General features: G+C 33.1%; 1 protein-coding gene across 1 annotated transcript in view; it reads right to left on the bottom strand.

Annotated features, from left to right (window-relative positions):
- The window catches only part of Cnbd1 (cyclic nucleotide binding domain containing 1), a 399,182-nt gene that overhangs the window by 64,395 nt on the left and 321,970 nt on the right, over positions 1–12,817 (bottom strand). Inside the window, exons 10-11 of the mRNA XM_074066942.1 lie at positions 11,725–11,834; positions 9,109–9,277 (exon numbers count right to left, since the gene is read on the bottom strand). Of these exons, the coding sequence (XP_073923043.1) occupies positions 9,109–9,277; positions 11,725–11,834 (279 nt within the window). The remainder of the gene's footprint in view (positions 1–9,108; positions 9,278–11,724; positions 11,835–12,817) is intronic.

The following is a 12,817-nucleotide window of genomic DNA, read 5'->3' as shown; positions in this document are numbered from 1 at the left end:
GAAACTACCACAATTACAGGGAAAGTTGACATTGATCTTTGTGGGAGCCTAGGAAAATCAGGTAATGTTATGGTTTACAAAAGCTACAAAAAGAAGGCACCTCATTTCACAAAAAGAGATAAAATGACTCTGGAAATCTAGTGAAAATTTACCATATGTGCATTGATCAAACCTAAACCATTAAGAACTTTGCTACAAAGAAGTTTAGGGATTTTAGTGATCTTTGATATGTTAGACTATCAGAGAATGAATGAGACTATTTGTGGACAAAATAGATAAAGAGTCATTATTGAATTGACTGATTTTCAATGTCATCTATACTTATAAAATCAAATGAAGGGGGTGAATTCAACTGCCATGTATTGTAAGAACTTTTGTAAATGTCACAACATACTCCCAGTACAATAAAATATGTCACATATTATTTTCTACCTATCATAATAGTCTAAGAAGTCCATCTTGAAGACACTGTAGATGATAATACTAAACCAAAAACCAACCTAGTCTTTCTGAAGGTATTTGAATCAAATGAGCAATGTTATAAAGTATTTTATTGTTTACCCAATAAGGGGCCAGAAATAATGGATGAAAACACCTAAGATTGAATAGAAAGCACGAATCTACATTTTTGAGAACCTCTTTGAATGCCAAGTAGGATAAACTGAAAGATATCCACATCTACACACACCATACTTAAATCATCAAGACAAAAACAAAATCATGAAAGCAGCAAGGACGGATCCATGCACATCCACACACAACAGACCCTCAATAGTATTTATTAGCAACAAATCTCATTGGAAAACCAGGAAGGCAAGAAGGCAGTTGATGTCATAATCAAAGAGCTGAAAGAAGAAGATGGCAGCCAATTCTATCCCTCTCAAAGCTAGTCCTCAAAAGTGATGGAGAAATAAAGGCAACCCCAGATAAACAAAGACTGAGATAACTTATCACCTGCAGAGGTAATCATCCAAAAATAGCAAGTCCTTCAAACTGAAAAGAAAAAACAGTATGCAGTAAATTGATTCTACCTGAAAAAATAAAGAACACCAGCAGAGGTAATTACATGGATAACTATAAAAGAAAATATAAATATACATTTTAACTTTTTCCATCACAGAAAGAAAATAGGCCACTCACCATGTAGGGAATGGAAGAGTTGACCTAAAATACCAATTCTTTATTCTTTTAGTTTAGAAGTCGTTAACAATTGTCAGTGTGACAATATCACGGTTGGTGGGAAAATATGGTTCTTCATTAAATACACAAAAACATCCAAGACCATTATTAGATATTATGTGGTTAAAATCTAGGAAAATTTATATGTTTACAGATAAATATGAAGAAATGACAAAGAAAAAAGGGGGTGAATCTGATATTTGATATTCATAGATAGGCTACATAATTTTATTAGAGAATTTGTACAAAATACAATCCTCAGACAGGATACCTCCAAAACCATGATAAAATGAGATAAGCAAAGTCATTCCATAATTTTGTCTAAGGATAGATGAAAGCAAGGTGACCTTGCCACTAATAAAATGACAGATACCCCATATACTGACTGAAAACAAGAAGTTACTATACCTTTATAGTCATTTCTCACCCTTCCCCCTGCCCATTTTCTTTCCTCTGCCCCCACCCACTCCCCCCATCCACCTTGCTACCAGGCAGAAACTATTTTTTGCCCTTATCTCTAATTTTGTTGAAGAGAGAGTATAAGCAATCATAGGAAAGACCAAGGATTTTTGCTAGCTGAGATAAGGATAGCTATACAGGGAGTTTACTCTCATTGCTTACCTGTACATATGTGTTACTTTCTAAGTTAATTCTTCTCAAACTAACCTTTTTTCTCTAGTTCCTGGTTCCCTTCTGATATTGGCCTCTGTCGCTTTAAAGTTTCTGCATTAGCTCTTTTGCATTGAGGACATCAAATGCTACCTTGTTTTTTTTGGGTTTCTTGCCTATCCTCAAACCTCCCTTGTGTGCTCTCACTTTATCATGTGATCAAAGTTCAATCCTCTTGTTGTGTTTGCCCTTGATCTAATGTCCGCATATGAGGGAGAACATACAATTTTTGGTCTTGAGGGCCTGGCTAACCTTGCTCAGGATGATGTTCTCCAGTTCCATCCATTTATCTGCAAATGATAAGATTTCATTCTTCTTCATGGCTGGGTAGTATTCCACTGTGTATAAATACCACATTTTCTTAATCCACTCATCGATAGTGGGGCATCTTGGCTGTTTCCATAACTTGGCTATTGTGAATAGTATTGCAATAAACATGGGTATGCAAGTACCTTTGGAGTAGCCTGTGTCACATTCCTTTGGGTATATCCCCAAGAGTGGGATTGCTGGATCATATGGCAGATCTATGATTAGATTTTTAAGAAGCCTCCAAATTTTGTTCAGAGTGGTTGTACTAGTTTGCATTGTATAAGAGTTCCTTTTCCCCCACGTCCTCGCCAACACCTGTTGGTGGTGGTGTTTTTGATGATAGCTATTCTAACAGGGGTGAGGTGGAATCTTAGTGCGGTTTTGATTTGCATTTCCTTAATTAGCCTGCCCATCTGATACATAAAATTTATTGAGATATGCTGCTTTCTGACAGCACTGAATATAGTACAAATTCCAGCTTCCTTAGACTATCTTCCCAAATCATTTAAATAAAATGCAAAATCCATGAAACAAACTTCTCTAATGCCTTCTTGTGGAGACCCCTGTGTTTTTCACTGGGGTGTGTTTTCCCTTATTACAGTGAGTAATAACCCAGAACAGTGAACTACAGTTGTATCCCTCCATGTCTTTGTGAAGGGTACTGATGCCACTTAGCCTTTCTATACTTTAGTGTCTTGATCTGTAAAATAGAAGTGTTCGATGCACATATCTCATGAGGTTGTTGTGAATGATTGTTGAGATAAAACACATGAAGCATGTAATATGATGCCTGTCCCATAGTGAATGATCCAAGAAAATAAAGTGGAAGACTCAGCTTAGAAAGCAGGGCAGTGCATCTCATAACAAGGTATTAATTCTTCAAAACAGATGTGAGAAACAAATCCCCAAGTCCCAAACCCACATTGAAGTTTCAAAAAAGTTGAGAACAGAGATCAGTAGAGAATTTATGAAGAGGTATTCTCTAAAGAACTCTGCTGTAACTTTTACCATCCATCCCTAAAGGGGCTATGAAAGCAAACATCTCTTAATCAACTCAACTCAAAGTTTTTGTTTTTGTTTTTTTGGTGATACTGGGGTTTGAACACAGGGTCACATGCTTGCTCTGCAGACACTGTACCACTTAAATCACTCCACCAGCCTTAATCACCTCAATTGAAAGAGAAGACCACCTGAACTCCCTACACATTCTCAGAAGTCACTGTTGTCTGACTACCCTTTTAGAAGTAAGAGAGTTGACCGCTGAAAACCAGGTTTATCTGTAGCTGCTTTGGAAACATCTGACCTATGAAAGTTTCCAAGCGCAAAAATGTGTAAATACATTCCAATGTGGGTTTCCCTATGAAGACCAGATAAATACTCATGCATAAGAGAGCCAGAATAGAGTCCCTGTCAGTTTACACTAGGGATGGAGCAAGGTGACCATGAAGTAGCTGCCTCAGCAGAGGAAATCAGAGGTTATAACAGGTACCTAAAAAGGAAGTTACAATATTAAGAAATTATATCTGAGTACATATTAATGGTATACTCCATAACAAAGTATACTAAAGTATTTGTAAAAAACCTTTGAGTGTGCTCACTAAAGAAGGTTTAACTTGAAACAACTGTCAAACACAGAAAGTGAGAAGCCAATTTATAACACCAATAATCAATTAACGTTATTTCACTTTCCTCATTACTTTTTTGCCACCCTTTCTCCCAAACCTTCATCTTGCCCCATAGAAGAGATGAGAAACCACAGGTACAATACTGGGGATGGAGATGAGAAGCAAAGATGTCCATCCACCATGTTCTTACCAACCTCTCTGGCTGGCAGCATTATGGCAGTGGAATTCTAAGCCAGCTTCCATGACCTCTGGCCCATGTTTGTTATATTGTCAGCAGAGAGATTTTGCAGATATAATAAAGGATATTAACCAGCTGACCTTAGAACAGGGAGATTATCTGAGTGAGCCTAATCTGAACACATGAGTTCCTTAAAAGTAAAGAGTTTTCTTCACCTGATAGGGAAGAGGAAGTTGGAAAGAATCAAAGTGCAAGAGAAATTCACAGGAAAAAATTCTTCATTTCTGAAGTGGAGAGGACTATGTGGTGAAGCAGCCTGTAGAAGCCCAGAGTGACCCAACACTGACAACTAGAAAAACAAAAACAAAAAACCCAGAGACCTCAGTTCTACAGCTGCTAGAAATTAAACTTTTCCAACTTGAATGAGCTCAGAAGTAGACTCTCTTACAAAGCTTCTATATTAAAGTTCCATCTGACTAACATTTTGATTTCAGCTATGTGAAACCTAAGAACAGAACCCAGTCAAACTTTCCAGACATCTGACCTATAAAATTTGAGATAATAAATGATTGTTGCTTTATGCTGCTAAATTTATGGTGATTTGTTAGATAGCTGAAGAAAACTAATACAAGCACATAACAGACCCATCATCCTTAAATCATAAAAGTTTAGCTACTTACATCTTATCAGGCTGGGTTTATTAATATCTCAATTGAGAATATTTGGTAACTAAAAATGATTTACAAGGTACTTTATGTCTTAAAAGTAATCACAAAATCATTACATTGAGTTTTCACAAGGAAAGAAAGAATTTCTTTAACAACTAACAAAGAATGTGGGAAACACAATAAAATCCCTTTGTGAAGGCATTCTGTGAAATGTACTTGTTCATTAAACCAGTTACTTATTTTATATCCAGTAATTACTTGTGGTATCCACAAACCCAGAGTAATATTAGTTTTAAATCTTTTCACCTAAATTTGTCCAATTGTGGATTCTTTTCACCAAGAGCAAATAAACCTGCTGAGAAGTGAATCTTTTTGTTGGGTATGGCATGGCAATGCAGGCATAGAACCTTTCAATAACTGAATATAAAATTCATTAAAGATTATGTTTTATAGCAAAACAAGTAGTTTCAAATGTAGTATAATATAGCACATTAGCACATCCACAAAGGAAAACACTGTATTTCTCTTCACAGTGTTGTAGTTCTTTGAGTAGACTAAAATCAACCCCGCCATCAAAACATACCTTGAAATCAATTTGGCCATCCAAAAATCTGTAAATTGAAATGTTTAATATTTTTGTTTTGGAAACAGCTTAGTTAAAAGCCAAACTAATAAAAAGAATATTTCTTAGAAGATGAAACAAAAAATAAAATTTATGAGTGATCAAGTACATATATATTGAACCTACAATACTAACATCAACATTATTTTCTGATTTATGTTATCTTTCCCTCATATATAATTTATAAAGATACATGATACATAATATTATAAAAGATAAACTTAATTTCCCTAAGCAAGAATTATTTTCAAATGTTGGCATGACGTTAGCTGGTTTTCTCACTAATAAAACAGTTCTTCAACATGCTTATAAAATAATTAATGGGGTGATATACACTGAGAAACAGTTTCATGGTACACATATTTTTCAGGTAGACAAGGCATTGCCCAAGAAAAACAAAATAAAACAGAAATTTTACTGAAGTTAGTTTGCATTGTCTCTTTTAGGATGTGTTAATAATGAGATAGAAAAATCGTGAGAAAAATATACTTTTAACTTTTTTTATTTTAAAAGTGCTTAATCTTATTTTTAGTTCATCAATGAATTTCGACATCAAAATTTCTGTTACAAAGAAGCAAAAAAGAAAAAGGGAGGGAGCCATAGTTCCTGTGGCAAATTATTTAAGAATTTATACTCGCTTAATTAATATTGTGGATAAGGAAAACCTGATTATAATTTGCTTTAGCATCATAAAAACATTGATGTATTGAAAAGAAGGACTTTTAGAGAACAGTATGTTCATTGTCACTGAAATTCCTAGCAGACCTATCCACAGCAAAAAATCTCCTACCATACTCTTGTGATCAAGTGAATAGGTATGAGACTATTCATTGTCTTCAGACAGTCTTCCTATTTAAAAACTAACAAAAGTCTCTTAGATATTTTGTACCATTGTCAGCTTGGAATTATATTTTCCTTTTCAAAAAGACAAGCTAAGACCATTAGCTATTATTTTACAATGATGTGTAGTTGAATAATATATAATTAATAATAGTGAGAAATTCATTTTTATTTAAAAGCAATTACTTTTCATTACCATTCATCTTCTAAAAGTTAACAACTTAAATGAACAAAGAATTTACTGTTCAAATCCTTTTGAATATTGCAAAACTACTTACTGTATATGTCTTCCTGTATGACTCTACATGAGTAATTGTATGAACAATTTTTTAGATACAGCAGTTAACATTTATACAGTTTTTAATGTTTCCTAAATTCTATTACTCCACTCCTCAGATACAGGTATAGTGTGAATGAATTGCTCCATTTGGGTGTTTGCTAAATAGTGTTGATTCTTCTTTAACATGATTTATGTGAGGGCAAATAGAGAATGTGACCTGTATATGTGAGAAATTCTATGAACTTGAATTTAGGCTTGTAGTAGTAGCATTCTTAATCATTCTAAAAGAATTACTGTATTTAAAAATTCTTAAAAGAGTAAGACAGTAATGGCAATAGAATCCATATATGTTAAGGAATTCTATAATAACATAATAATTTTATTTACTTTTGTTTATTATTAAATGGACCACCTCAAATTTAAAAAAAGTATTGTTAATGTCAACGTAATAAAAGAGTGAATAGTAACTCTTCGTAGGAAGATGGCATATTGTGGGTTTTGAACTTTTTCATTTGTCTTCATTCTGATGTTTTTAATGGTCATTTTACATTTCTTGCGTCCTGTCTTATGCCATTTCACAGGTATGCATCCATATTTTGGATGATAAAAGGTGTAGAATAGATGGAGAGGCAATAAAGAGGTAGGAAAAGCAAATTAAAGGTCACTTTTCTTCATGCATGAAGATGATCTTTTCATGGGAGTTAACCATTGTCTCATTACAGTTATCTCGCTTTTAAAAAATTCTTTCAGCTCTTTGCATAAAATATAAAATACTTTGAATGAAGAAGTAAAAAAAACTTTTTTGGTAACCAACCCAATATCTGTGATCTTATAGGTTATGGCAAAATAAACAAGTCCTCACATATAGTTCTATTTAGGCAATGTTGAACTGAACATTCGCCATGTTAGTAGCTTTATATAACATCAGTCTCAAATGAAAAAACTAAAGAATCACACACACAAACATAATTGAACCTTATACATTGGCAGGTGGTAAGAGAGATTCTAATAATTGCTTGAAAGAAACGTTTTTATGTGTTTGATGATTAATTTTATGTGTCTATTAACCTGACTAAAGAATGACCTGAGAGATGGAACAGCAGTATTCTCAAGTTTGTTTGTGAGGACGTTTTTGTAGGAGACTAGCATTTGAAATAGTAGATTGAGTAAAGAAGATCCTCAGTCATCCATGAGGATCGGCCACATCCAATACACTGAGGACCCAATGCGCTGAGGACCACATAGAACAGGAAAAGCTCATGTGGAGCTGGGACAGCCATTTCCTCCTGCTCCTAGACGTTGTTTCTCAAGCCTTTAGCTCTCAGGACTTACTAAGGCTCTCTCCTCTTCCCCAACAGTTTTCAGGACTTTGGCCTCACACTGGGAGTTATACCATCAGCTCCCTCAGTTCTCTAAGGGAGTTCAAATATGGGCTAATTACACCACTGGCCTTCTGGTTCTCCAGCTTGCAGACAGGATATATGGGACTTTAAAACATCACAATAGTGCATGAGTTCCTTCTCATTACAAATCTCCTTTTTCATAGTTATATGTATCCAACTGGTTCTGGTTCTCTGGAGTACCCTGAATAACATAGTGAGTGAAATGTTGATTTACATGAAAAAGTCCACTGTGTATTTGCTTTGTGCCAATTAGTATAATTACTGTAGGAAAAGAAGAACATGGTTCTATCAAGTGAGAATATTATTATTTTAATTGGTGGCTAATAATTATTTTTAAGTTATATTTACCTTGAGGGAAGGTTTGTGTATTTGAATGTTACAGAAGGAAAGAACATTAACAAATGTCATTTCAAATTTATGACTTTTAAAAGTAGATACATGAATTTGAATTATTCTTTCATTTTAAATCAGAGTTTAGTAAATATAGGTTATACATTCCCTAGAGGACATAGAAAATACTTGAAATTCATGATGCCAGCATTCAGTCAAAAGGATAATATGAAAATCTTTCCAATTTAGTTCATTTAAACAAACCTCACACATATGTTATTTCTACAAATTTATCTTCTTTCATTCTTATATCCAGTTTTTGGCATTGTTTAGTTTTATTGCACATAAAAGTACAATTTATTGGGCAGCACTGAGGTTTGAATTCAGTGGCTTGTGCTTCCTAAGCAGTAACTGGACCACCTGCACCACACCTTAGCCTTACAATTTTCCTAATATTCTATTGTATTATGACTTTATCACCATTTATTCCTCCTCATACTAATTTTAGTATCTATAAAATTTAGAAGGTCAAACACCAGTGGTTGCAAGATTATTTATTTATTATTAATAAAGTTTTAAATTTTCAGAAAAAGCTTTGAATACTGAAACCATAGGGTTTTTTTAATGATGTGTAATCTTGATGTACATTGAGAATACATACTTGAACTGATTCAAAAACATAAAAGCAATAACCTTAGGTACAAGAACAAAACAATGTCTAGAAAAACATGAATGTTGTTTGTAATGGTAACTTGAGAATAAACAGAGAGATTTTAATAATTTAAATAAACAGAGAGATTTAAAATCTTTTAAAATATTGCTAGTGTATTCTAAAAGCAGAGTAATTAAATCAGAATATGATATAAAGGTTGTATCTATTTATCTTATCTATGTTATCTTTGTAAGTAACATACATACACATACTCACTTGAATATCCCAAGTTATCTGTGAAGACACTCTGCTCTTTTCAAAAACTCATTCAATAAAATGTTATAAAAGTTAACAGACATTTATGTATTTACCAAATATGTCCGTATCTTCAATGATTGCCAACTCAACCTCTGTTCCAGTAACAATTGTGCACGTGAAAGGAACTTGAAGAAGAACACTAATCTCACCAAAGGACTCCCTCTCCTTAAGCTGACCCATATAAACAAGTTTGCGAGTTTTTTTCTGAAAAATATATACATAATTGATGTTTGATGAAACTACTTGTATATGATGAATAAGTATTTTAGTTATCAAAAACTTACTTATTCATAAGCCATCTATTTAAGTTAAATTAGCAATTTCATTTAAATTAGAGAAGACACTTACTTACAGATGTGTTTAATTAGAACAATATTGCATTCAAGGACAATTTCAGTATATCTAAAATAATTGACAACACTGCCATTTAGTTATTTGCCAATTAAACTTTTTTAATATATGAAAACGTCTAGGGAATATTGAGCTAGTTCAGTTTTCCAAGTTTCAAGATGTAATTTTGGAACCATAGCTTAGTTTAGCATGTTTTGTGAACTAACAATTATATTCCTAGGCACAGTTGCAAGACACAGTTATTGAATTAATAAGAAAAAATAAGAATAATTGTAAAGTATTATTGCCAAAAATAATGAATTCCACCCCTGGTTTTCCTGCTCGTTTTTTTTTTTTTTTTTAAAGCCAATCTGGTGGCTCACACCTATGCTCTAGAGGTGGAGGATAAGCATCAAGGTCAGCTAGATTAACTATTCGTATCAACCACCTCAACCAAAAGAAGCTGGGCATGGTGATGGTCATTCCAGTACTCAAAAGGTATTAATAGGACAAGCATGGTGTAGGCCTAGCTGGGCAAAAATGTGGATGCTTGTTCAAATTCAACTAAAGCAAAAAGGACTAGGGATGTGTGTAAGTGCAAGAACCTGCCTAGCAAGCACCAGGCCCTGAGTTCAAACCCATCACTACCAAACAAACAAGCAAAAGAAACAAAAAACAGTTTGCTTGGAAAGTGAGTTTAGCTCAACATACTAGTAACTTCATTTCAAATTAGGGAACTTGTGAGAGAAGGTCCACAGAAGTTTCCGTATGGGTGGTTCTAGAAGTTTCATTACGGGTGCTTTGGGATAAAAAGTTGAGACCTCCAATTATCTTTACTGGAAGATCAATATTGAAACAATAGTAATTTGTTGAACAGTAAAATTTGTAGCCTTCAGGATAGAATGTTAACAGAAAAATTGAAGAAGTGAAAGTCTTTACCAATTATTCTAGCTTCAAAGCCAATATAGCTTGAATATTTGCCACTTCTATAAATAATGAATATTTATACCAAATATGACTAATAACACAACCCAAGACAGTTACATATTTAGTGGATTCCGCTGATGACTGTATGACCAGAAAGGATTAATTCTAACTTTTCCATCACTAAACATTAGTTTTCTGCCCAGTTCATAAAATAGCAATGACATGGAATGTGCTCCTTTGGGGTTGACATTTTTGCCCAACCTCATAATACTGAGATTCACTCACATTCTTGCATATATCAGTGTTTCTTTTTACTGCTGTGTGATATCTCATTGTCTGAACATGCCATATGTTTGTATCCAGTCAACTGTCAATGGACATTTGGATTACTTCCAGTGTTTGGCTTGTATATTTAAGTAGACTTTGCTTTTCAGTTTCATTGAGTAAATATCTAGAGTGAAATTTCTGGGTCATATGGCAAAGTGCATTTTAGCCAACCTGCTGTGCTTTTAGTAGTACCTTCCTATAATTTTAAATTACATTTCTCTAACAACTAAGGATGTTTATCATCTTTTAATATGCTTTTTAGTCATTTCTGTAGCTTATAATTTAATATATATTACTCTTGCATGCCTATATTCACAACTCAATATAAAGAAAAGAAGCCAGTAAAGTGGTCAAATAACTGAACTGAATTTTCACAAAATCAAACAAATGTTCAATATGTGTGAGAAAAGATATTCAATATCATTTATTCATTAGAGTAAATTAACTGTTAAAGAACAAACTTAAGTTTAAAACTCACCACTTTGGAATATAGACCCAATACAAGTATAGACAATATTATGAAAAACAGGTCACTAACCAGAGGGGCAGATTAAAAGAAGGAAATTTAAAAGGTAAATATAGTTGATATACTTTCTATACAAGAATATACATAGAACTTTCAAACCTGTTGAAATCACCATACAAAGAGACCAAGGTAAAAAGGAGAAAAATAGAGAGGATGAACAAATTTGAGTTATAATACATATATATACATGGAAATGTCACATTGAAACACCTTGTATGGCTATCTTAAACAAACAAAAATGTGAGTTTTGTTTACAAAAATGGAGAATAGGAAGGCAAAGTAATTCTTGTTTTGGGGGTTGGTACTGGGGGTGCATAAAGAAAAGGTGTATGAGGGTGAATATGATGGAAATATTATGTACACATGTATGTAAGTGGAAAAATGGGACCTGTTGAAACTATTACAAGAATGGGAGGAGAAGGGGGTGAAGGAGAACAACAGAGGGTGTACTATGATATATCGTAAGATCTTTTGTAAATGTCAAAATATGACCCCAGTAAAACAATAATAAAAGAATTTTAAAAAATTAAACTAAACTTACCACTTTGTTTAATTGTCCTCTTACAAGTCCCACAATACTTCTATAAATGTTACAATATCCAGAATTAATATAAGCCACAAAAGAAATGACATTTCCACTTTCCACTATCACTAAAAATAAGAGATAGATTATTATTTCACATTTCTTCTCTATAGGAAATTATTTTAGATATTATGACAATAAAAGTTGGTATACTTAATTCAATAACTATTCATGGCCAATTTTATAACAGATGCTACTTTATAGGTAGTACTTAATTTGGTATAACATTTTAAGAAATTGTGTCTTGTATTTAGATCATAATTTTATATGAAATAAAATAAGTGGTGCTAAGGCTTTGGTTAGCATGCTACTAATTTGCAGGAAGGAGAAGAAAGGGAGTATGAAAGAAGCTGTTATTTGCAGCATCTGATTTATTCTATGACATAAATGTTTCTACCTTGGCCAATTTGAAACTGCCAGTGATTTACCAACTGGCTCCCTAAATACTTAACAATTGGTTCTCTAGATGCAAGAGTGGTAACAAGCAAGGGTTTTGAAGGCATGCTGCCCTCACTTCAAGGTTACTTTGATGCTTTCTATGTGATCTCAGACAAATTACATAACCTCTCAGCTACAGATTTTTCTTTACCTTTTAAAATGGTAAAACTGAGAATCCCTTTTCTCTATGCTCTTTGGTAATTAAATACATATACAGCCCTTAGCATGATGTCTGGCACATAGTATTGCATATATAGAGTCAATGCTATTTGAAACTTGTGAAGCCAGCCTACACCTAAAATAAACTTGAAGATAAACTCTAATACAACTTATAACTATGAGTGTATCAAAGAGAAATTAAAACAAAGATCACCTGATCTACATGATGTCTTAAATTTTCAAAATAATTTAATTCAAAAATGTAAATCAATTGGAAATATTAAAATTAAAATTGCTAATTCAAACCAATTTTTGTCTTGATCATTTTGAAATATATTAATTTTTTATGAAATCCCCAAGCACATCAGTAATAATCTAAATATAAGAATACATATGCATTTTACCATAATTTTATAAAGTATACAATTAAAATTATGTTTTTAACTACTTAAAA

This window comes from Castor canadensis, chromosome 3 (assembly GCF_047511655.1).
Source record: "Castor canadensis chromosome 3, mCasCan1.hap1v2, whole genome shotgun sequence".
Taxonomy (NCBI): domain Eukaryota; kingdom Metazoa; phylum Chordata; class Mammalia; order Rodentia; family Castoridae; genus Castor; species Castor canadensis.
This window is presented reverse-complemented; position numbering and strand designations above follow the sequence as displayed.